Below are 25,977 nucleotides of genomic sequence, written 5' to 3' on the forward strand. Positions count from 1 at the left end.
CTGCCGTTTGCGGTACGGGTAAGTGAAAAGCTTCGCGCAAACATTCCGCCGCCCACATCGATGCCACCGATTGTTATCAGCAAGTCATTTTCCACAATGCAAACAACGCGTCACACTTGGCACAATTAGCGATAGTGCATTAATTAGTCTCATTTCGTCATCAACTTGCTCCGCTGCTCCGCCGGTCCTTGCTCCGGTGATTCATAACCGGTCGCGCACCGGATCGCGAAAGAAAACTGTTCTGTCTAGTCATGGTTGCCGCGAAGATGTCTTGCACCGATCAATGGTCTCGTTTTTAGCTGCGGAAGGCGCGCGTTCACTGCCCCCATGTGGTATGGAAGGATTGCCTAACACACCGCGCACAGATGAACAGTGAAATGCATCGTTTCGGATCGCGTGATTTATTTTTAGTCCCCGGCTCGCGCTTGCCTACTGGTGGCTGCTACCTCTTCCTCCTACGGTGGCAGGCGCCAACCCTACGATCGTTCTTAATCAGTGCCGTAAATGTTGCGTATCGCATGGCCTGTTCCGCAATTCCGTATGGCGGTAGCAGCAATCACAACAAATTGAAATTGGCGACGACTGTCAGCGGGAATGTTGTCCGCGAAAGTGCAGTGCCGTGAAAAGTGGTGCAAGTGTGTGTGTGTGTGTCTGGTTGAATGTCTCCGCAGTTCCGATCCCGATGGTAAGTAACGTCTGGCGTCAATGAATCATATTGTTAAGCTCTCCTTTCTGTTCATTTTTTATTCCTTTTGATACAGAGCCTTTGGGGGGTCGCCCGTTCGATGGAGCGTACCGTACCGAGCGCGGGAAACGGGATCAAAAGGGAAGGGGAGGGCTGCATGGGAATTATTTAGATTAGATAAAATCTTACCACAACTTTGTCTTCTTTACAGTTAGCCGCCACCGTGCTACGCGTTGTTGTAGTGGTGGTTTTGTTTTGACTGTCACTTTTAATTTCGTCTCCTTAACGGCTCGCATGGGGCGGGCGATACGATGAGGCACACAGGGTTCCTTTCGATGCCCCACAGCTCAGCTTGCTCAATCACATCGCAGGCGCATCGCAGATCCGATCGAGTAACGATACCGCAGCCCGCTTGCCGATAAAATGCCGGACGCAATTCGAACTTGATTTCTTTTTCTTTTTGCTCCGTTCCGACCTCTTCACTCACTTGCGTGCGCTGCAATCCATTTGGGCCCGGCGCGTACCGCGTACGTGTCCGCGCTCGTCACGAGGTACAAAACCGTTGCCGATGTAGTAGGTGCAAAAGATACTGCCCCGGTACGATATTTAGTCTTACGGTAGCGCTGAGTGTGGTGGAACACAGCAGCAGCTAGGAGCAGCAGCAGCATCTTCATCGGAAGAACACGAACACGCCCGCTGCACAGAGAGGAGAGAATTTGCAGGTGACGCATTGACGCTCGAGCACGAGATGTGGCTTACATTTTATTAATTACATAAAAGGAAGGAACGTGTCTGTGCGATGAAGCATTAGCAACGGGTCTATCACGGTGAAAGATCTTGCCCCCCCCTGGTAGGCAAACATTGCAGCTGAGCAAGGCAAAAACATGGACCTGTGTGTGTTGTTACAGCTGGCCCATCAATGTCGTTGCAAAGCATGGCACCCCGCAACGCCCGTTGTTTGGTTTAAACCTTTTCTCCATTCAGACGGGTACGGGTGATGCAGCTCACTGCCGCGGGGAAGTGTGCCATGTTACAAGTCGATTTCTAAATTATGACCGTTTGAGTGAGTGAGTTTGCCACGTGGTACTGTTGACGCGGTGCGTTGCAATGATTTTTCGTTTCCACGATAGCTATGCAAACACGCCATGGTTGGAACTTCCTTCCGTTGTCGAAACTGTGCGCGTGCGCGTGCGTGTGTGTGAGTGATATTGCAGCATGCAAACTCCATTAGGTGATCGAGACGAGTGATCTGATCGGCGATAAATTATCAGTTAAGATGAAACATGTGGTGTGATGCAATAAGGGGGCAATAGTTGATGGAACTCGCGGAACAAACATCCTGCACTGTAGTTGCACTGTTCCCAATCAAAAAGAAGTGCATGCGGTTTGTCCCACTTTGGCTTCGGTTTTGTACATCAAATGCAGTTCCTGGATTGTCCCAATCAAGTGTGATGACGAATGGGGAAAAAAGTGACCACTGCTTTTGAATGTTTGCAAAACATTCTCTCGCTTGCTTTATCTTCTCCATCGCAAGGGAAATTTGCAAAAAAAAAAAACAAAAAAAAACAGTGCAATGTTTGAACCGCTAAGCCACTTGTTAGAAATTCCCATAAACTGCGCACTAAAGTCATACACGAGTTGTAAATCTTTGCCGGTGGTATCTAATCGTCCACTCGGTTGTAAACTCATCATCGCTCGGAACAATTGACAGTAAATGTCCTCCATTGTTGGAAGCGCACGACCGCAAGGGACTAGTGATGGGTGAAGTTGGCAAAAATCCGGAGTCGACTCCGATCCGACTCGGATAATTTCGGAACCGACTCCGGAAGGTAGGTGCGCCCAGCATTATCCGGAGTCGTTCGGAATCGTCCGGAATCGCCCGGAGCCGTCTGGAGTCGTGCAGAGTCACAACACACACTGCACCAGACTCCTGTTGACTCCAACCAACTCCGTTTCCTTTTTTACTCCGACCGACTCTAGACGACTCCGAATGACTCCGACTCCGGACGACTCGGACTCCAAACAACTCCTTGAGACTCCGGACGACTCCGAACGACTCCAGATGACTTCGGATGACTCCAAACGACTCCAGACGACTCCGACTCCGCGCAGAATTAGTGATTCGGATTTTCTCGGAGTCGGAATCGGCCTAACAATAGTCGGAGTCAGATCGGAGTCGTGGGATCGCTCCAAAGAGCACATCACAAGGGACGCACAGTTGACGCAACAGTTGCATGATAACAGAGACGCTGGATTGCCGCTGGCCTTATGGTGATGCGAGTGATTACAGTGCACGTGACTCAGCAGAATCGCATCCGATTCTGCTGTAATTGTTGCACACCCGATGGAGAATGGAGAATTGTAGTTAAAATCCACTTAAACGTTTCCACCTAATGTGTGGACTAACCAGTGCGTCCCCCTTGTACACATCTAATCCTATTACACCGTCCCTTTAGAATGGCTTTTGGTGGGGCTTTTAACAATCTTAGGAACGGAATGAAATTGATACAACCGTTTAACACACACACACACACACACACATGCGCGCGCACAGTCCGTTTGGATGTTCCCGGAAATGGAAGGAACCGTTTCTAGCACCGAAGTGAAATGCCAACGCGCTCTGAGCCCAATTCTGTACGAAACTCGGCATCAAAGTTGCTGCCGGGCCGCGCTAATTGGCCGAACAAGCCGAGAGCAGGGAGCAGCAGCAGACGCAATTATCGATCGCCCGGGCTCTCAATGATGATGGATGGACGCACAAGCCGAACGCACACAGAATGCAGAAACACACATGCACACACACAAGCGCGCCCGTGTGTCCGTGGGCAAGTGTGTGCGTGTTTTGATCGTGTGTGCGCGCACGGTCGGCTAGCCGCGTCCGGTATTTAAAGCGCACAGTTGGCAAGTGGTTCTCGCATTCCGCGGTGTGTTTCGGTTTCGTGTGCTTGGCGTGCCGTTGCGTCCGTGCCTTCGAGAAGCAGCAGGAGGAGCAGGAGGGGGTCTAGGAAGAAGAAGAGGAAGAGAACGTCTTTTTTTGTGCCCGATTGGTCCGTCTGCGGCCGTCTGCGTTCATCTCGGAAGGGTGTACCAGTGTGATTGTGTACCATTTTGGAGCGTTACCGGACGCGCAGGATACAGTCTCAAAAGCAGGTTGGTAGTCTCTCGATATACGAAGCAAACCCCCCCTCCCACAGCCGGCGATCACACTGCCCCAGGAAAGGAAAGGTGGTGTGTGCCTGTGTGTTTGTAGGTTAAGTTCAGGGATGAGTGGACATGGACGGACAGAGCCGGTACCGGTTTTTTTTAATCCCCGAGGCCACCACTCTTTGAAAGTGTTTGCCCTCTCGGGGCTGCCCTAAGGGTGCCTGTTCCATTTCGAATTTCGGAGTGGCGGGTTTCTCAAGGCGCAGTTGCAGCAGTGGAGTCGGGAGGCGGGGGCTCGATCACTCGGCCGTTCAATGTCAGCCGTGTAATGGCTAGCGCGGCTGTGGACGGGTTATTGGCTCGCTCATATTATCCGGTGTTGCCGCGTGTGTGCCAGAGCGAGCGAGTGAGCAAACCTCCCCCCTTGCACGGCTTCCCCAGGGTCACACACAGCCACACACCGCACCATTGCACCTAGACAGAAGGGGGCGCGTTTTCACCTCACCGACTACTTGCGTTGATTGTTATGCAACACGTGCAAATGCTGCAAAATCGAGGCACACGATATACGCAATGCTGGGGGGAGGAGGGTTAGGGTGCTGCTACTGCTCAGTGTCACTGGCAAAGGACCGATCCGATCAGTGTCGCGTCAACACAGTCACTGCCACGCGGGAGAATTCCAACCCCCAACCGTAGTGCTGCTATCAACGTGTGGTGGTAGTGTCGTGGATTGTGAGTTACCTGCCGGCGCATGTTGTTTTGATAGCATGTGAAAAGGGGGTGATAAAGATACGGCGTTTTACTGCTCGAAAGTACAAATATCCCTTTCTGTTTGGCTGTTGAGCTGAGCGCTGCAAATGGGAGAGTAAAGATGAAACGTGTATGTGTGTGTTTATGCTCTCGGAAACCGTTTTCCACTGCGACTGGGAATTCCCGGGTTTACCTACCCGCAGTGCGATGCATTGCGAGGTGCAACATGCGCGCACTGCACATTACAACCGGCCAGTCTGTAGTGGGTCGCGCACTGGTGATATGATCATAAGCTTCGCTGCCACCTTTGGGCTCAGTAACTGACGGTCAGTGTAGCGGTTAGGACACAAACACACGCCGCCTTCGGTGAGCGCTTCGTTTCCGTTTTCCGAGTAACCTGCCAAGGCTGGGTGGTAGGATGGCGTGGGAGAGTGGCATGGTGGGCTAGTGCGCGGTGTTGCATGTTATTATCAGTGGTGCGAGATTTGTCGGTGCTACGCACTTTGGTGGCAAACACAAGCGAAGTGTGTGTGTGTGGATTGTGTTGATTTTTGGGAAGGTGCATACCAAATAACCGTTAGAAGTACTTACCTCTCTTTCTCTGTTTGGTGGTCGTTGGCATACAAACCTACTTCTACGTGTTATGATTGGTGCAAAGGTGCAAAGCGATGCAATAATTGGCCGTCGGTTCGATGGAAACGAGTTGTTTTGGGAAAAAACCCCTACCCGCACTCGCTGGGCACAACATTGTGTAGTGTTTGGGGGTTTATTGGCCCGCTGTTTAATGCAATTTGCTTGATGTCTTCGTTAAAATAAAGCCAAGATTAAAAACACTTACGCAGGTGACCAACATAGGGGTGGAATGTTATTTGCACTTCAAAACGGCGCCAGTTACTTGATGCTTTGTTGTGGGCCACTTCACAGGTCAACACTTCATCAGCCGTCGTCGAGGGGGTCGAGCTGAGCACATTGCAAAGTTCAAGTGATCATCAATACATGGTGACTGGTGACACATAAACCTCGTCAAGTAGCCATGGTTACCTAGCGGACTTTGACGTAATATGGTATGATTTGTTTTTTTTCTTCTGTTGTATCGTTTGTTGGTGCTGGAGAGATTTTGGAAGTGAAAATTCAAGTTGTAGAGCTTATCATGTAATATTTTGGGGTTCGTTGTCTATTCGCACAGGTATTGACGTAAGTTTCAAGCCATTTACTCGTTTGCGCCACCGTATGTTGCACAAAAAGGGGGGTGTCGAATAAGAAGGTAGGTGACCTTTCCGTGGCGCCGGTGGTTTCCTTCCGTTCCGAGCGAGCCGGTTCGTTGGGGTGATTCCCATTCAACTCTGGGCGGCATTCGACAACTTTTGCCACCAGCGAGTTCGATTGCGTGCCCGCCTTGCCGCCGGATAAGTTGTAACTTTAGCAAACTTAAGAAGCCGGACCGCAAACCAAGTACGTTTCGCAGGTTGGCTGTCAGTCGCATGGCACCGAAGAGAGGAGGCTCTCTGAACGTTGGAAATGATGGTTGCTTCATACACACAGCCACAGAGGAAGGCGTTGAAGTTGAGCTTAGTGTGAACGCAAAAGCAAGAAACAAAAATCCCCATCTTGACGCTCGATGCTGGGTTTACCCGGGCTCAAGATCAAGTCCCGTCTGCGGTCTGCGGGCAGGACGGGTGGACGGGTTTTGTGGAGCCGCACAGAAACCTTACTGTCAACTTTCGCCATCCGGCAAGGCGCACGCGAAATTGTGCGCGAAAGTGACGAGTGAGCGTTATGAATATTCCGATGAGTTTGGAGTTCGGAGCCGACGGCGTGCGGTTGGCTTTCGGCACGTGTCGCTCCCTGCGTCAACGTCTTGGTGTGTAGTGCGACGCAGCCGGAAATCCGATCCGGCCACAGTATGGTCTTGGTGGGTTGCACAGTTGTTTGCTAATGTAATCCTTGCTGGCACAAACGCATGAACCGGGCGGAAAGGAGGCGGGCGAACACACAAAACTAGTGCTGATTGATGAATAACATTAAATGCGACCGCTTATTAATACCCTTGCCTTCTTTTTATTAGGTCTTGCCAGCGCAGAGTGTTTGCAACCATCGGCTGAAGATGACGAGGACCTGCAGGAATCCGATCGTGACGATACTATGGCTGTGTGCGCTTGCCACCGTCCGGTGCAGTGCGCAAACGACGATCGGTGCTAGCGTAGTGCTCGATCCACAGGATGTGACGGTGATTGTGGGCGAGCGGCAGTCGTTCTTTGCCAAGGTGCGGGGCATGCTGTCGCAGGACGCACGGCTCAACCTGACCACCGACCATACCGATCTGGTCGAGATATTTCCCACCTCGATCGTGGTAAACCCGGGCGACGGAGGTTTTATCGATCGGGTGTACGAGATCGTACTGCTCGGCCTGTCCCCTGGTCAGTTCGACGTGGATGCGAACGTGCTACCGACCGGGCTGATCGATGATGCGGCCGCGTTCATTCGCGTGACGGTCGCCAACTCGCAGCCCATCATCTTGATCTCGAGCGTGATCGGGTGGATCTACTTTGCGGCGTGGACCGTCTCCTTCTGGCCACAGATGATCGTCAACTATCGGCGGCAGAGTGTGGTGGGACTGTCGTTCGACTTCCTCACGCTGAATCTCGTCGGCCACTCGGTGTACGCCGCGTTCAACTGTGCGCTGTTCTGGAGCGGCTTCATCGAGCAGGAGTACCTGGACCGCAATCCGCGCGGTCTCAACCCGGTACTCGCCAATGATGTAGCGTTTTCGATACACGCCACCATCGCTACGCTGCTCACGGTGACGCAGTGCTTCATCTACGAGGTAAGAAGGGATGCGATTTTGATTGATGGTGTGATGCTCAAATTGTTGTTTCTTTGCTGTTCTTTTTTGCCTGTGGTGCAGCGTGGTGAGCAAAAAGTGTCCCGAATCGCGTGGGGCATCATTACCGTGTTCATCGTCGTCATCATCGTGGCGGGTGTGCTGGTCGGTACGGCCACCTTTCACTGGTTGGACTTTTTGTACGTGCTGAGCTACATCAAGCTGTCGGTGACGCTGATCAAGTACGTACCGCAGGCGGTACTGAACTTCCGTCGCAAGAGCACCGTTGGCTGGAGCATAGAGAATGTGCTGCTGGACTTTACCGGAGGCATGCTCAGTATGCTTCAGATGCTGCTGAACGGTTACAATTATGGTAAGTTTGTACCAAGATTTCTTGGAACGATCTGTAAAAGGCTAAAAGGCAATTTTGTTATGTCTTGTTCCAGATGATTGGGCCTCGATATTTGGCGATCCTACCAAGTTTGGGCTTGGATTGTTCTCTGTGATGTTCGACATTCTGTTTATGGTGCAGCATTACGTCCTCTACAGGTATGAGTGGTTCCGTAGAGTCCTCTGCAGGATTTGGTACATGCATGCAAATCCACCCCATACTAGTCCAAGTTACTATTGCCACCGATTAGTTTTTTATAACTCTATCGCTCACACTTTGGAAGGACCGATTGCATACAAACCAAACATAACACGCAGCTCTCCAATGTTACCTCTTTCCAGAACACCGCAAAAACGGATCGATCCTATCGAATCTAACCTAGAAACATTGCTCAAACAACCGCATGCCATTACCAGCACTGATACTGAATAACTTACACGCCCGTAACACGTCAAACACCCTTAATAAACTGTTACACGGTGACGAGAGATCGTTCACTCGGAACAACAACAACAACAACTACATCAACAACTACACACACTACTCACCCCGGGGGCAGGAATGAAACATAACAAACAGAAAACAAACCACAAACTCAAATAAACGGTTCGTCGGATACAGCTAATCCTATGCTAGATTAACCTTTTTTTTAACAGATTAACACAAATGAACATTTGATCCTTTTTTGTAAATTTAACTGACATTTCCACTTTCAACGTTGTACATTGCAGGAATCGTGCGAATGAGAAAACGTTACAGGAAGACTCGTCGACAACGACCACCACCGCTAGTAACGGAGGAAGCAAGGACAGTCTGCCGTAAGAAATGGTTGTGTCCGCGCCACTCAGACCGCATTAGGCATAAGCAATCCTAAGAGACTACGATAATAATGTACATCTAGCTGTAACGCATTTCCTCACTTGTTTCGCGTGCGCTTCATCCGCCATAGGTGATAGGTTAGCTTTAGTTTCATTTTTGGTGGCGTACCGTCATGGTACCGCCAACCTTTGTGGATGCCATTTGCGTTTTTGATTCGTTGGATTGATTGTTTTCGTATTAGAGTTTGACGAATAAGGATGAAAAAATAAAGTAAGATTTTGTGAAATGAGAATGAATGAATCTGTTGCTTAATTATAGTTATAAAGCGTCTTGTGTGCTTTGTGGATCTTTTTTTGCAGCCTCTAATATTGAAAGAATAGCATTTTAATAATAAAATTGCCTTTTTTCTTTTTATTTTTTTTATTTTAGCAACATGCGTTTTTGGCCTATTGCTTATTATTGGTAAGTTATTAATAATCATCGTTTTGGAGGTAAAATAATAATAATTTCCTTTTTTTCTCTCGCAGCAGCATCAACGACGGCTCAAAGCAACAAAACGCTGTTGCGCTTACAGTTTGGACCACAGGACACGACGATTATCGTGGGTCAAACTAGGAATGTAACGCTTCGCTTACACGGGCCCCTATCCGAACCGGTAACTGTAAACTTCACGCAAACCAACGCCACTAACGCCAATGCCTACGTGCAAGTGACACCCAGTACGATCGCATTCACTCCGCCACCTTCCAATTTTATCGACCGCTCGGAGCGCGTGTCATTGCGCGGACTGCGGGCAGGCATATTCGATCTGTTGGCCCATCTCTCTCCCTCCAGCGCACTGGTCGACCAAAGCCAAGCGTTCGTGCGCGTCACGGTAGCGAAATCGTGGAGTCTTATCAGCGTATCGTCCGTGATCGGATGGACGTACTTCCTCGCCTGGACGTGGTCATTCTGGCCACAGATATGGGAAAATCGGACCCGCGCCAGCGTAGTCGGCCTTTCGTTTGACTACCTCGCGCTGAACCTGCTGGGCCACACGATGTATGCCGCCTTCAACTGTGCGCTGTTTTGGAACGGTTCCGTACAGGCGGAGTACCTGCGGCGCAATCCACGCGGCTTGATACCGGTGCTGGCAAATGATGTGGCGTTTTCGCTGCATGCCGTCTTTGCAACGGGGCTGATCATTGTGCAGTGCTTCTTCTACGAGCGTGGCCAACAGAAGGTGTCCTACACGGCGCGCGCCATCATGACTGTGTTCGCCCTGGTTTTGATGATATCGGGCGTGTTGGTTGCTACCGGTACGTACCTTTGGCTGGATTTCTTCTACAACCTTAGCTACATTAAGCTAGCCGTTACATTGGTCAAGTACATACCGCAGGCCGTGCTGAACTACCGGCGCAAAAGCACGATCGGATGGAGCATCGGTAATGTGCTGCTAGACTTTACCGGTGGATCGTTCAGCATGCTGCAAATGCTAGTCAACGGATACAATTATGGTGAGCAGGATTGGTTCTGTAGACGTAAAACGGTCGCATGATTTAACTGGTGTACTTAATTTTTGGTGTTGTGTTTTCCAGATGATTGGGATTCAATCTTCGGAGATGGGGCAAAGTTTGGTCTGGGACTGTTTTCCGTCCTGTTCGATGTACTCTTCATTGTGCAGCATTACATATTGTACAGGTGAGCTACTTGCAATGCGTTTCCTCTTCCTAAACCTGTTCATTAATTTCCCGTTTGATTTCAACTTCAGAAACTCCAACTACATTGAACTTCGCGGTGAAAACTATCCCGGTCCGGGGAGCGTGACTACCGCTCCTAGGCAGAATATTTCCACTTAAACGAATGTCCGGTGCAATCCGCTTGCAGGATCGGATTGAAATTACCAAGAACTAGCTAATACGCTGCTAGAGATATTGATAAATTGAAAAGACTTATTTCATTTAATAAATTTTACATTTAGAGGCCATATAAGCATTCGTGATGTACAACGATTGTAGTAAATAGCAGAATCCGAAATTTATGTAAGATATACAAGTGGTAAACTAAGGGAAATGGAGCGAGGCAAAATCCTGAAATATTCTTTAAGAAGAACCAATCAGCTATATTTTATTCAAAATGTTATGCCCTCCTGGCCAAATAAAATAAAACTTCATGACTTAAACCACCGCTAAAAAGTGCTCAATGAGCTTCTTCTTCTTGGGCACAACCAACCGTTGTCGGTCAAGGCCTGTCTGTTACCCACTGGTGAAGTAAGCTTGGCTTTGTTTGACTTATTGTTACCATAGTAGGATAGTCAGTCCTACGTATGGGGGCACGGTCTATTCGGGGCTTGAACCCACGACGGACATGTTGTTAAAGTCGTACGAGTTGACGACTGACCCACAAGACCGGCCCGCTCAATGAACTAGTAAGGAGAAAAATAAAATTTTGATCGGAATCAATTCCGACTAGCTCCGAATATTTCAGGAATCGATTCGGGATGGTAGGTCCGGAATCAGTTTCCGGAATCGATACCGAAATTGAAATAAGGTCCAGTATCAATTTTTTTCGCTAGAATCGGAATCGGTTTCGGCATCTCCATGAGAATAAACGGTGAGATAGATTTTGGTCCACCATTTTCAATATAAAAATAACTCTGATCCGATTCCGACTCCGGAAAAATGAGAACCATACTGGAGTGGTTGGGAGTCGGAGTCGTCCGGAGTTTTTCGTAGTCATCCAGAGTCGATCGGAGTAGACCGGAATCGGAGTCGGTCGGAGTCAACTGGAGCCGTCTGGTGCAATGTGCTTGTGTTCCAACTCCGGTCGATTCCCCACGACTTCGAATGACCTCGACTCCGAACGACTCCGACTCCAGGCGACTCCGGAGGACTCCGACTCTGAACGACTCCGGGCGACTCCCGACGGCTCCAGACGATTCCGAACGACTCCGGATAATGCTGGGTGGACCTATCTTCCAGATTCGATTCAAAAATTATCGGAGTCGGAACAGAGTTGAATCCAGATTTTTGACAGTTTTACCGACAACTGACAACTGCCGCAAAATACGTTATCCGGGAGTTATACATGTATCAAGAATTTCCGCGTGATAGCCGATAAATCAATTATTTGATATAACTCTGACTATATATTACTGTATAAAGCTTCTTGAAATGATAATAAAGTTCGATCCGAAGAAGTACTGCAAAACTTAGAAAATCGGGTATCTGCGAATTCGCGTAAAAAGGTACTCTAACTGTTAGGATGATCCCATGGTTTATGTCCGTATATGGTGGACGTAGCGTAGCGACCTCTTTATTAGTCACAAAGAATGTAAATGTGCTTGTAAACGATCCATTCTCATGTCGGAACTGATTGCCTGCGAACAAACGGCGTCCACAGGCCTGCCCACGCCCGAAGGCAGAGCTGATGGCATACGATTCTATCTTCACCATTAACATGAGAGGGACAGAGCTTATACCCCGAACGTACCCGAAAGGTATGCATGCTTTACTCATCAGGATCTAAAGGCAAGGACAAGGCAAAAGAGACACAGAAAAATTTCCTCACGGCTACACATGTCCTTTTGATGCGTTGTCTATGCGTCTCGCTCGGTATCACAGCGGCTTACGCGTAAGCCGCGGCAGGTAAGCAGTACAAATGCTGCTATAGCAGCCCTAGGGCGCAGACTTTTTCATGATTTTGTATGACTTCGGCTGTTTTGGACCGTGCGTGTGGACGCAGGCATTCCGCTTCTAAAATTCCTTATTTTGATTTCAGAAATGATTTTGATTTCAGAGTCAATTCAACGATCGTATTCGGCTCCGGAATCTATTCCGCGCACGGAATCCGATTCGAGTAGTTCTGATTCCGTAATCCCACCACTACTTAAACATGTGTGTGTAGTTAGCGTGGTGTTGTTTTAATTACTTATATTCGCAGAAATAATGAATAACTACAACAACTAAAATAATTGTCCAACACAATTTTTAACAAAAAAAAATCCTACATTGTACGAAATGTCGTACGTGCTTGTTGAACAGTGCTGAGGCTGGCTCACAAACGACCAGACCACAGCCTACGTCTCAAAACGTGCTAGTGTGTGCGTGACAGCCGTGCCCTACCGTCGGCCAAAGGTGTAAGCGTTGAAAACTAAGTTCTCTCTCATCTCTCGAAGCGTGCGGATGTGCGTCTCGTCGTCGCTGTCGCGAGTCGTCCACGGAAAGTTAACGCGTTCAGGGCAATTCAGTGTGTTCCAACTGGCCTGCTGGTAGGTTCGAAAAAGCTCTGTCTGCAATAATCTAGCGGGTTCGCATATTCCACGGGGCCCCGATTTTGGCCGCACAGCTCGGGCTCATCATCGGCATCGATCTCTGTCGTGCTCTGGTGCGGAAGCTGGTCGTTGAACCATCATCCCGTCACACCAATATCGGCGCTGTTCACCTTGCTGCCAGCGCCACCCGACGGGGGGAGGGGCGGGTTGCATGCACAGTTGTGGACACACATATACCATTGCGTCGATTCATTCATTTCGAGAGCCGACAGAGCCACTTCCGGATATCCAGGATATTGGTCCCTGGTTCGGGTGCGCGGTCGACAGGCGCCAGGGCGGTACGGTGCAACCCTTCCAAAGAGCAAAAAAAGGGTGGTCTAGAGCAGCATCGGAGCAACCTGTGAAGCGGAAGAAACGAAGTGTGTGTATGTGTGTGTGTGCAAAGAAGGGGGTGCAAAAGCAGTGTCGTTTCGGGGTCACTTCCGCGGTTCCTGCATATAACACCCCCCGCTTTATTATTTATTTTCTGTCCACTTGGACTCGTTCGCCTCCGCTCGCTGTGTGTGTGCGCGCGCTCGCGTGTGTGTGTGTGCTGCTGCTGCTGCTGTTACTTGTTCCAAGAACGACCGGAGTGCGGGCGCGCGCGCGCCTGTGTGTGCGTACGTGTGCATGTGTGTTTGTGTGAGTGTGTGGGGCGAGCGTAAGAGTGTGCGCGATCTCGCTCATCTCAGTGACGCGTGCGTACGTACGTACGTACCGGGCCTGCTGGTGTGTGTGTGTGTGTGTGTGTGTGTGGGTGCATGCGTGCATGTGTGTGAGTGGTTGTGTGTGTGTAGAGCAGCAGCGCTAGCAGCGTGTGCGTGTGTGTTTGTGAGGTGCGGTGCGCTTGAATGGAAAGCAAAGCAAACCCCCAGAGCGGTCGGTGTGTAGGACGAGCCAACACGGCGTTTCATTAATACAAACGCGCGACATGCCAAGAGGCGAACGAAGGCAAACAGCAGCAGCAGCAGCAGCAACGAACGTATCTTTGCGAGGCGCGCAATCGAAAGCGAAAAAGTGAATTTAACCCACCCCGGGAAAGGTGCGCTTGCGATTCTGCCTGTGCAATTACTGTGTGGCGTACGAGTGCGTGAAGTAACAGGACCTCCGTGTGTAATCGCGCGCGCGTGTGTGTGGTCCTCTTCCCTTTTTCTTTCAGCGCTGCTCTGTGTGTACGTGTGTATGTGCGTCTCGCGGGGTGTTTCTTCTTTCGTGTGCTGCGGTGTGAAGCTCGTAATGAGCGAGAGTGTGTAGTGTGGGCGAACGCGCGCGCCATCGAGAGTGCTAAAACAATAGTGTGAACGGAAAATCTACGACCCACAGTCACGCACATCCCTTCCGAAGCGAAAGGGAGGAAGGAAGCAGTCGAAGGAGAAACCGGGGGCGAAAACGAGCGGATTCCGGCGGGTGTGCTGCGTGCGTGCGTGCCGTGCGTATCCCCGCTCGCACAAGAGAGAGTGAGAGAGTGAGAGAGAGAGAGAGCGCTGTTGCTACTGTGGGTGGAGGTGTCGGAAGGGAGGTGAGAAAACGGGGGTGTGCAGAAAGGAATGCATTTCGCTTTTCTTCACTGGCGGCCGTCAGCAACATCATCTTTCACGGACACCATCGTTACCATCGTCATTACCACACCCCTGCTGTTGTTGCTGGTGCTGCCACTGGACGACCAGACGGGCTGCGGCTGCTAGAGTGACTGGGAGCGCGAAAGAGAGCAAATTGGACGTGCGAAACAGGACCCAGGGCACGATCAGACGTGTTCCACGACCCATCGGTTCGAGATAAATCATCCTGAAAATAGGAAGCACAGGCACCAGTGGGTGGTGTACAATCCCGAGCAGGTGGTGGGTGTGTGCCAACAACTGCAGCGCCGTTCTTATGCCGAAGGTGAGTTAGTGTGCAATGCAATGGTGCATTTAAAAGCACTTTCCCCGGGAGTGCGATGAGGTTATGTGGTGTCTCTTTTGCTTTAAAAGTCCGGCTTTTCTTCCTTTTCGTGGCCGTTTGATCGAATTGTGTGTGCACAATCAAAAGCATGAATGCGCGAGGGCGATGCTCTGTGTGACTAGTGTGGGTTTGTATGCTTACTTGCTGTATCCAGGCTTAGTTCGTGCTTGCGAATCTGTTTTTGCTTTCATTGAAGTGTGTTATGCAAAGGAAAATAAAAGTGATTGAATAAGGGCTTAATAACGGATGTGAAGTGAATAATAAGTTCAAATAAGTTCGTGTGAAAATAATGAAAGCTTTAAGGAAAGATTTATTTTGCATTTCCAAGATGTTGTGAGATTAAAAATCAAATCGTAAAACATTTTGTAAGCCATTTCTTGTACAGCAAATCAGTACAAACATGCCAAGAATGTATTAGAGATATTTTAAAAAATTATTGTTGTCTAAGCTTGGGTCGATTCCGTGCTATTTAGACGTTAAGTTGTACATGTACTTCATGGGTGTTAAACGTTAACACGTTGTTGGAACTTAAAATCGATTAAAGAGCAATTTAACTTTGACGAAAAAGCTCAATAGTTTGCAATCAATAGGTGAAGCGAACATTATTTTACATATTTTTTGTATACATAATTCGAGTTGAAATACATTCTTTCAAGCATAATTAAATCTATTTCCGAGTTTTCTGAGGTAGGCCACAGCGAGGGTAAGGTGAAAGTTTTGCTTATTATACAATTTTGTAATTTGAATACTCCAAGTGCCCGGGAACCGGGAATCCTGCAGATGTCCCGTGGCCTCATCGGATGACGATTTATGGTAATTTGATGCAAATACTTCAGTAATGTTGAAAGTGTATGAACCATTCGATCTGCCCTTCTACGATTCGACGTTCTACGCGTACAACTTTTAGACCCAAAATGGTGGAGAGTACCCCCCTCTCCCCTTCTTCTCCCTCCCCCTGTGCGTTGTTTGAACGATTTCCCGCCCCACATTTACATTCCGTGTTTTCGGTAGGTTCCGTTTTGGCCTTGCTGTATAGGTTTCAGGTGACCCATGTCTCCGTGTGAGCCTTCCGAGAAGCATTTAACGCATAATTCAAGCGGAAAATGTCAATGATTGTTGTCGCTGTGTGTGTGTGTGTGGTGGTTTTTTTCGGTTGAGGGTGAAAAACGATACACCCCGATGTCGGTTACGTTGTGACGAGTGTAAAATGTTTAACCTCCTTGATGAAGGGGTAATTTGCAACCTATTTGATCGTGGGTAGCTACCTATGATGGAGCAGAAAATCACACGATCGTCGGGTAACACCTTTTGCAACGTGTTTGTGTGTGTGTTCAACTAGAACACAGTCCACGGTGGACTGGAAATTCGAGCTGAACAAACCTAGTTGAAACCTATTAGAAGGTTCATGCTATTGGATTGCGTTATTGAATACGTCTGCTGCATAAGTATGGGAGGGATAAATAAGCTCCTCAGAAGACGTAATGAGAAAGGATACTTAATTCTTCATTATTATTTTTTTGGGGGAAATTTTTTATTGTCATAATGCTTGTTTGAAACAAGTTAGTTTATTTTCCCATCTGATTTAAAAATCTTCGTATTGGAATAGCCAAAGGAAGGACATGTATCAACATCAACCAGTTTACGGCACACCATAAAGCACCCATCAACATCTCAATAGACCGAACGATTTCAACATCATCCACGAATGGAGCCGGACCGGACGCACATTCCCCCTCATACAAGCACACACACACACACGCACACAAAGCAAACCATAGCGTAAATACGGCCCCCTCCCTTATGGTCTCATTCCGAAATTGGAGTGTTTGCGTTTTTATTTAGAAAAATCGGTTACGGAGGCCATAACTGTGGCCGTGTTGTGTGTAGCTTCCAGGGAAACCACTTGAAGTTGCCCTATGAAACACGCAGCAGCAGCAGCACCAGCAATAGCGCAATACACTGGTTCCGAATACTGGTTTTCCGTGCAGCCTCAAAATATTTGCCCCGCAATGCCTCTCGAGAGGGACGGCGGGGGTTGGGCGCGAGGTTGCCAGATCGATAGATGGCATGAAATAAAATAGAAACTAAACGAGCCGAACCGAGCGGCGCGCTCACACGCGTCGCCGCGCGTTCAGGTGGCTTACCGAGATGGGGTGGCTCAGGTGGCTTTGCGCCCGGGAACTGGTTTCATTCCGACCCGAGACGGCGATCGGGCGGAAGGAGGGGAGGGCTACCGGATCGTCCCAACTGCCGTTCGTAACGTTTGACCATATTTATATATAAATTGGCGTCCACCGCGCGGTCATGCTGTTTTCCCACCTTGCCAGAGGTGCAGCAGGGAAGGAGAAGGGGGGTGGAGAGCATACAGTGCGGTACACCAGCGTTGGAGCTGGTCAAATTGCGGAACCCCACGTCCGAAAAAGGATCGGTTGATCGGTTGGTTGTTGGTTGTGTGTTTCTTCTTGCAACAACCCCTGTTTTCCGAAGGAGAGGGACAGAGCCCGGGGAAGACGGGAGGTAAGGTGTGCGCATCGACCCAAGCGGATGTCCAAATGAGTGCACCTCGAAGTTTGACGACTTGCTTACGATATTGGTGCCCATTCGCGAAGCATGTTGATTGACACTCCCCGCGAGTCAAGCAGGCGACCAACGGCTCTCTTGATTGACCATCACCGAACAAAGTATGCACCGGAACCTCCAGGGTCCCCGATGTGGACTAGTGATGGGTAAAATTGGCAACAATCCGAAGTCCACTCCGATCCCACTACGATAATTTTGGAACCGACTCCAGAAGGTAGGAAAGCATTATCCGGAGCTGTCCGGAATAGTTTGGAACTATCAGGAGTCATCTAGAGACGGAGTTATCCGGAATCGGAGTCAACCGAAGGTATTCAGAGTTGTCCGGAGTTATCCGGAGTCATCCGGAGTCATCCGGAGTCATCCGGAGTCATCCGGAGTCATCCGGAGTTATCCAAAGGCAGGAATTGGAGCCGGCGAAGTTGCCGAGAGTCGTAATCGGTTGGGTCGGTTAATTTTGGGGACAGAGACGACCGATGCAAGAATGCAAAGTATCGTCGTTGTCGCTAAGCACAATTCTTAGAAACAAAACCCTGTTTACGAAGTGAGCGCGCAAAGCGAAAGACGAAGCCGACTTCGACTCTGATCGACACCGACTACAGGCGACTCCAATTCCAGTCGACCCCGACTAAGACCAACTCTGACTCTGCACGATTCCTACTCCGGATGACTCCGACTCCAGATGGAACTAGTGGTTCCGATTTTTCCAGAGCCGGAATTGGAATAACAATAACCGGAGTAGGCTCGAAGTCGTGGGTGCGCTCCAGAGAGCACATCACTAATGTGGACTGCTCTGAAAGGATGTGGCTTTGTGATGGATGAGCTTGCAAAGTCCCAGAGACCCAATCCGGTCAGCCTGGTCAGCAAAAGTGTCTGTCTGATGGAGATGTAGACCCTCCGGTGACTCCACGTCAGCCCCCAAGGCTCGCACATCGATCGAAGTCGTTACCATCTGCTAGTCTTATTAGTTTGGGTTTTTTTTTACTCAAAATGAAACACATTATTAAATCATTGCTGCTGTTGCTAGGGCCATTGGCAAAAATGCGCACGAAGGTTACACGGCGGCTTCCTCCAGCACCGAAACCTTCCGAGAAAGGAGCGCAGCAACAATAGTTTCCACCAAGATGTGATGTTGACCAGGGCAGCGAGAGGTGGTGTTGCCCGTAAGCCATATGCAACCAGTGCCCCTCCTTCTCCACGGTTTCCTCCTGTTCGGGGCACGCTGACCTCGTCTGACGAGCGGCGCGCTCAGAGGTGAGGGTTCGTTGCTAAAGCATCGCGTTAGGCGAACGGCTCTGTACGGACACGTTAATATCGCCTTGGTCGCCATCCGTTCCCTCCGACTCATTGCCTCTGCCGTGCCGTGCCCTGTCCGCTAGATTAGATGACACTTTGTCAAGGTTTCAAAAATAGATAAATCAGTGCAACCTTCCAGTAGTTTGCCTTCCCTTTTTTCTCTGATCAGGTCGCGTGGTGGTGGTCCTAGCAAAAAAGAGAGAGGCACGGAGGCAATTTTTGCACGGCACAGTATGGTCTTCAAAGGGAGCGGGAGAGATAGACAGAGGGGAAAAAGCTGCTCCCTTGTCTCTTGGGCTCAGAAACTTGTTGCAAACTTGGCCCCTTCTGACATTGCCCGTACGAAACGGTACGGCGCGCAGCACCATCGAAGGGGGTCCCTCGTGTCGTTGTGTGGTGTATGCCTTTGTGGCAGTGTGGGAGAAGCCAGCGTGGTCAAAGGACTGCAGGACGACGGTTGGCGACACGGAAAATGCGGGGGGATCCGTGTGATTTGTAAAGCAAATGCTTGCATGCCCGTTACGAGTGAACACGGCATCCGTAAGGTGGTGTGGTGTACACACATTGTATCGGGAGGTCGCCTTTAGGGAAGGCTTCTCTGTGCCGCGGTGTGCTTGTAGTGTGGAGTGCGCGATAAAATAACTGGACCGGCCATGAGTGGGGGGAAGTTAGTGACCCATCTGCGCGATTCGTTCCTTTGCAAAAAGGCCAAGAAGCGGGAAAGGCAGAATGTTGGGGGAGAAATTGCTAAAATATTCACAACACTGGATCCGTAGCAGAGACCGTTGGACGGGAGGAAACACGCCCCATCCAACGGCAGAGTAATTATGCTGCAACGAGCGCTGTACGACGGTTTCGTTTTTTGTGATTTTCATTATGCACGGGGGTGAGGAGTAGTGTGCCATTTACGAAGCAATGCAATTACTTGGGGAGATATTTCCTCGCCCAGCCGGCCTTAGAACGAGCGCTCGCTTCAGTTGCGATGGGATTATCTAAAGAAAATGGAAACATTTTACAGAGTGTAATGTAATTATTGAACTGTTTTGCAATGATTGGATTTATGAAAATGGAAAGTCAGAGGATGGCTCAGCGCGTTACAATCGATCGATGCGCTGGTGCTTAAGCATGGTCAGACGGGATGGCAATTCATAAGTAAGGACTGAGTGTGTATGTTTATTTCCAAGTAAAACCAACACCATCGGTTGATGTGGCAAGGCGGAAAGTTAGTGCAGAATGAGCTTAACTCTATTTGGACAAAATTTATCTTAACTTCCTAATATTGTCCTTCAAGTCTCGCTCATTTGAATGGTTAACTATGATGTAGTTGTCCGAGTAGGTGATTTGTTTGTGAACATGAATGCAGTAAAAAATTGAATTCGTTTTAATGTCCTTTCTTCTGAAAGAGTTCTGAACATATTTCTGATAGCGACTGGATATCAGGTAGATCAAGTTTCTTCAACATTTATGGATGTTAATAGTTAACGATGTTATTAAAGTATAGTAACAATTTGTGTATTTATTTATTATTTACTTATTTATTTAATTATTTAGATACAAATGTATATAAGGGTGCAACAGGAATGTTCGAAACCACACACGATCTTGCACATTCGTTGCATATTCGTTATCATGGCCTTAATAGCGGAGCCTCCACGTCTACTTTTCAGACTTTATGGACTATGTGCTAAAAGGACCTTATCACCTAGGTCATCCGGTTCCATACGCATAACATACATAACCCTTCGGAGCTCGTCCAACGCATCATTGTAGTGGCTTCTTCATTGCTCTTCCACAAATCCATTGCCAAAATTTCTTCCGAGCAGGAACTTGAAAATTAAAGATTTATTGATTTGACGCATCATGTTGCACTTTCCAAGTGGTAGTGCAACGGTCATTTCAGCACTGTAATTCCATCGTTAATAACTATTGAATTCAAGCACTTATATGTAAAAACTGTTGCATAATTAGATAGTGTGCTACAATACATTTAAATTACTGTCTAAAAGTACCATGTAGACTAAAAGTACCACTAGTGTCCCTACTAAAAATAAAACTATGTGACAGAATTCCAAATGAACAGCGCTTAACGTACATCTGGATTTGTAAGGAGATCCGCTGCTGGCAATACCATCAGCTTAGGGCGAGATTCTTTGCCGCCTGCTTGATTTCTTGCCAGGCTTCATTGGAGAGCCTAAGATCAATGATGTTTACTTCAACAGCGTATTCTACGGTCTGAGATGACTTATAGAAGGTGGTTTTCGAAGTCTCCACCTTCGCGATTGAGAAATATTAGAAAGACAAACAATGCATTTGAATTGAAATAATCCGCCTAATATTTCAGATCAGATAGTTCAATAAGTAGTTTTGCATTTAATTGTCATAATAAATTTAATAGAACCACAATTGGTCCAAAGTAAATCAATTTGATATCCAGTAGAACTTCTTGCCAAATCTTTCGTTTTAATGCCACGATACAACGATGTTCATACTTATTCATTGTTTGAAATACTCCCAAACCCTTCGAAGATTCATTTATTATATTGTCCAGTATTACTGTTGATTGTATGAGTGATTTTGTTTGCTTCTTCTTTCTCATTACAGCCATCAAACTATTGACACAAAACCGCTGGATCGAAGCAAAAAGGCAACCGGGTCAGATATAAAGCCGCGCATTGCACATGGCCAGGTCAAATGCATCTAGCAAACAGCGCTCCGGTTTCTGCATCGCTACTAGTGTAAAAATATAACACAACACAACGAGACAAAGTGCGGTCTCCCTTTCCCTACCCGGTCGTGCAGTTTGACACACCCAACCTGGTAGCTACTTAATCGTGCGCTCGCGTGATCGTAACCGTGTGTTTGTAGTACGTAAAAGTGGCGAATCGGCGTGTCTCCAGGTGTTTCGATTAAGTAGCCGTCTGTTGCTCGGTCTCGTTTGTTTTATTGCAAGTGTCCAACATAAATTAGGTGTAGAAGTCGGCGGTAAAGCACCGGCTCGCAGCCATATCCAACACCGCCCAGTCAATCTGACATCCTCCAACCCCTCTGGGTGGTGAATTTCGTGTGCGTGTGTGCGGTGTTTGCAGCGCGGGATCGCGACCGGGACACGACCGCCAAAGTCCGGCGCAGTGCGCGAGTGAAAGTGTTGCAAAAATAAAAATTATCCTACAAAATCTCAATCCGTGTCCAGCCAGAGCAGGGGTAAACGTGTGCGACACACCGCTCTTTCTCCGCCGGGTGGTGTAACACATCCACTACAAGTACACACTGACACGAACACACACTCACACAGTTCGGCAGAAGCATGCAAATACCCTAAATTAGTGTAGTGTGGGCGGAAAAGAATTTCGGAATTTTTCCGAACACAACCGAAACAGAGGGAGAGAAAGCGAAAGAGTGAATTATCCGCGCAGCGCACGCAACCAACCAAAACCCCGCGGACACAGCCGAATCGTGCTAGGCGACTGCTGACGCCAAAGACCGCCAAGTTAGGTCAAGTGAGATAGGGAGACGGAGGGCACAGGTGCCCTGGAGATTCCGGTTCCGAAGGATCGGTTCACTATTTCGGGTCGCCATTCGGACAACAAAAAGCCGCCAACCTGGAACTAATGGAATTAGAGAACATCGTGGCCAATACGGTCTACCTGAAGGCGCGCGAAGGTAAGTTAAGGGGGGGAACCCCAGTCGGGAAACAGGCGGCGGCGGAGACTCGCCAAGAGGGTCGTTGTTTCATCGTCTAGGTAGAGTAGTTTGTCGTGGGAAGAGTAGGCGGAAGGTAGGGGGGGGGGGGGGGACGTGATCTATTTTCGGCGCGCCGCGAAAAACGATCTAATTTTGGGAGTCTTCACCGGTTTTCCTACACACATTTTTACACGCCAAATCCTTCACGGGCGGTGCACGCGGTTTGCATGCCGCTTTTCCCGCCGTTTCCCGCTATGCGGGTCCGCGAGGTTTCGCAATGGAAGAGTGGTTTATTTGATTGCTCCCGTGTGTTTGGACGCGGTTTGTTTGGTGCGGTGTTGTTTGTTTGGTTGTTACGTTCCCGTTTGTTTGCGCTTACAAACAGGGGGCCGTTATGAGAGATCGTCGACGTGCGTGTGTTTTTTTGTTGTGTATAAAATTTATCCCAAAAACCATTGGTTGCTGCAGTGTGGGGTGGGGTTTTTACCTCCAGGGCTGACTCGGAGGATTCCTGTGAGCAGGGTCGGGACGGTGGAGAGGAGCGAATAAAGTACGATTTTCTATCATGTTTGTGCGCTGTGTCGGCGATTGTGTAGATAGCAGTGTGGAAAAAGATTTGTCTGCCGCCGACTGAGTTTTTCTTTCGAATTAAACAAACACACGTAAATAGATGATTGATAGTGAAGCATTTATCAAAAGCACATGCTTCTGGAGGGTTTGTTAGTTTATGATTGGTTTGTAGTTTTGGAAACGATTAACTAGCACGATTTCGTCGGTATTCGGTGGGGTGATTCGGGCATTTGAGTTAACCTAGTAAATGGATTTTTTTATGTGTGCTGGCATATTAACAACTTCTGAAAATAACTAATAATATGTTGACGACATTGCACCGCGCACAGCATTGTTTATTAAAATGTCATTGGTTCGATTTAATTGGATAGGAAGAAATTAACAAAAAATCGCTGATCTAAATTCGTTTTAAGCTCGAAAAACGTTCAGATTTGTTTGAAAATTGTCGCAAAAGTAATCAACATTGTGACTGTTTCTCCTACGCTATGTTTTCCATCGTCGCCTGGGGCACAAATCGAATCGAAAGTCTATTTAAAATCGATTTCTAACGAACTCTGCTGAAGCCAACGCAGGCAGATGGTTGCTGCAAGTCCGTTTAGAAACGCCAAATAGAAGTAAGACGAAAGATCAAAAGTCATAAAATAAGTTTCTGTACGAAAGTTTGCACGGAGCAGTAAATAGCTTTGAAAGGAAGTAAAAAATCGTTCAATGTACAAACACATACACACACAACTGTCGGGTCAATCTCATTTTATTGCCAAAGTTTCGGCAGTTTTTTTTAAGAACGATTTTTGTCAAACTCAATTTTGATTTACATGAACTCAACAATACAGTTCTCTCTACGCGACTGGTAGAAGTTACTTCTGTTAGTTAAACTTTCTGCTAAAACATGTGTATCGTGTGGTTTTGTTGTCGTGCCAGTAGTTGGACAATGTGAGTTAGGGGCCACAGTCTCGTAATATCGTGCAGAGGTACAACGGCAAACAAAAAACTGTACAGTTTGTTATTGAAAGGTGTAAGGTTACTGGCAGATTGCTTTAATTTAATGAAATGTGTTTGTTTTTGGCTTCGAACTCGCCTGCCAGATGCTCTCTGGTCTTATTGGGCAGGGAAGGCAATTCCTTGTGGGGGGAATAAATTAAACTGCAATCAATTACTATCAATTAATGTTTAATCAACCTTTTTGACTCCCTGGTGGTGTGCTTCATTTAAGCCATCTCTTAGGTGCGGCAATAACTGAAGACGAATATACTGCATGTGTGTGTGCTTGTGTGTGGGATGAAAACACTGGCACGGGTCAAGCAATCTCATGGTGGTACCAGCTGCTCACCCTCTCCACCCACCCAGCACCGTGTTTTCAAACTTGAAAGCGGATCCTGTTTGATCTAGTTCGCAAATTATATTAATTTTTGGGCAAAAATAAACACACACACACACAGTTACCAGTTCCGGAAAATGTGATGTTTTTGTTTGCACTGGCCGTTTCTACCCACCCTCGGGGAGTCGCTTGTATGAATGTAAACCCTTTCCTCATGCAGCAGCACCCGAACTCGCCGCACACGGTGCTCTCAACAAAGGTGTTCGTTATGTAGTTGGCGTTTGTGTGCCACAGACATCCGGAATAGGCCCAGTAGTCCGCATGATCCGAAATGGCTTAATCGATCGACTGCTTGGTACAGTTTCGTGGGGTTAGAAAAATACGTTAGGGTAGTTATTTTGTTGGTGAGTGGGTCGGTCGTCCGTGTTGTGCACACAGTGCCAAAAGGCGTCGTCATATCCGTATCGGTGGTGGTACGTATGTGATGGGCTCGCTGGTTATATTGATATGATCGCTGACGTACCTTTTCTCGCTAATCCGCGCATGTGTGACGTCACGATCGCTCGGTAGTGACGACGGCAGGGTAGGTCCATCACGTTAATAAACCAGCTGCCACGGTCTCGTTCATCCAATGCCTTGCCATCTCTGGGTGCTGAAAGATTTCGAGGAATTATGTTTATTGATTAAAAAGATTTATGATATATAAAATAAGAATTATGATAGCAATAGATAGAGTTTAAGGCGATACAACGCGTAAGCGATTCCAAAATCAAACACTGGTTACAAATTTCAGTGTTGATAGTAAACACCCCTTTTGCTGACACACACATACACAAAACTAGTAGGGGATGGAGGAATGTCTGTGCGAAAAGAAGGAAGCCGATTTGTTGATTGAATCCGCTCGGTTTGACGACGGTGAAGAGGTCGAGGTCATGGATTCGCTGCCCTGACAGTTGTCCGTCCGTGGGCCGGGCCGGGACATTGACAGATGAGGGATGAAGTTGTCCGCTGACGGTGATGTAGTGCGTCGGCGCGCTCCATAAGCGGCGGCATCCACTTGAAGAGCTATTCTCACACAATCCAGCTAGATCATCATTGTTTTTTTTGGAAAATGGACAAAACGCAGCGCAATTGTTATTGAGCTGATAGATACCAGTGGCTGGGCCGTTTCATATATTGGTGATGGTCATATATTGGTGATTTGTTTAATAAAAAACCCACGATGCCCCACTTACGCAGGGTCGTATCTGCTTTTATCCGTCCGTCTGTTAAGGTCACAACCCTGCAGAAGAGTGTATGTGTGTTGCTGACTGCTGGAAAGGTATCAGGAATCGTTTTGTCTGAAATCATGTAAGGATTTAAGTTGAAGGATACGTTGTTTTGACAGGTTTGACAGAAAAGTACACAATTGAAGGGTATTTTGTTGGATACGTTGGATACGGTTGGATTTTTGACATTAGGCTTCAAAGCGCTGAGATAGGTTCCTTGATTCACATTCTATCTTTACTCTGGTGCTAGGCCATTGTCATTTCGTCAATTCCGGGTAGGGTGCCTGAAAGTCTAGAGCAGAACTGTTTTATTTCTTCAATTTTTACGATTCAAAACCTATTGAGTTTTGAACCTATTTTATACTGAAATCAATTCCACGGGAAATTTAGACTACTAATAGATGCTGGAATACACTATTTTCAAC

At 48.0% G+C, this 25,977-nt stretch overlaps 2 protein-coding genes across 3 annotated transcripts in view; both read left to right on the plus strand.

Annotated features, from left to right (window-relative positions):
* The first annotated feature begins 5,846 nt into the window (after nt 1-5,846).
* Nucleotides 5,847-10,581, plus strand: LOC120961118 (uncharacterized). Its single transcript, XM_049607686.1, has 9 exons — nt 5,847-6,491; nt 6,645-7,403; nt 7,485-7,773; nt 7,847-7,949; nt 8,523-8,611; nt 9,040-9,072; nt 9,138-10,106; nt 10,188-10,290; nt 10,361-10,581. Exons 1-9 carry the CDS (start codon nt 6,483-6,485, stop codon nt 10,446-10,448), a joined length of 2,442 nt encoding a protein of 813 aa, XP_049463643.1. The 5' UTR covers nt 5,847-6,482; the 3' UTR covers nt 10,449-10,581.
* Nucleotides 10,582-12,733: 2,152 nt separating this feature from the next.
* LOC120961119 (G protein-coupled receptor kinase 2) overlaps nt 12,734-25,977 on the plus strand; it is a 59,590-nt gene continuing 46,346 nt past the window's right edge. Inside the window, exons 1-3 of one of the 2 annotated variants that reach the window (XM_049607979.1) lie at nt 12,734-12,859; nt 14,061-14,782; nt 21,317-22,375. In XM_049607979.1, coding sequence (XP_049463936.1) covers nt 22,324-22,375 — 52 coding nt within the window. In that variant the 5' untranslated portion in view covers nt 12,734-12,859; nt 14,061-14,782; nt 21,317-22,323. Of the gene's footprint in view, nt 12,860-12,881; nt 13,944-14,060; nt 14,783-21,316; nt 22,376-25,977 lie in introns of those variants that run through there. The other variant, XM_049607980.1, reaches the window with a different exon arrangement.

Source organism: Anopheles coluzzii, chromosome 2, assembly GCF_943734685.1.
Source record: "Anopheles coluzzii chromosome 2, AcolN3, whole genome shotgun sequence".
Lineage (NCBI taxonomy): Eukaryota > Metazoa > Arthropoda > Insecta > Diptera > Culicidae > Anopheles > Anopheles coluzzii.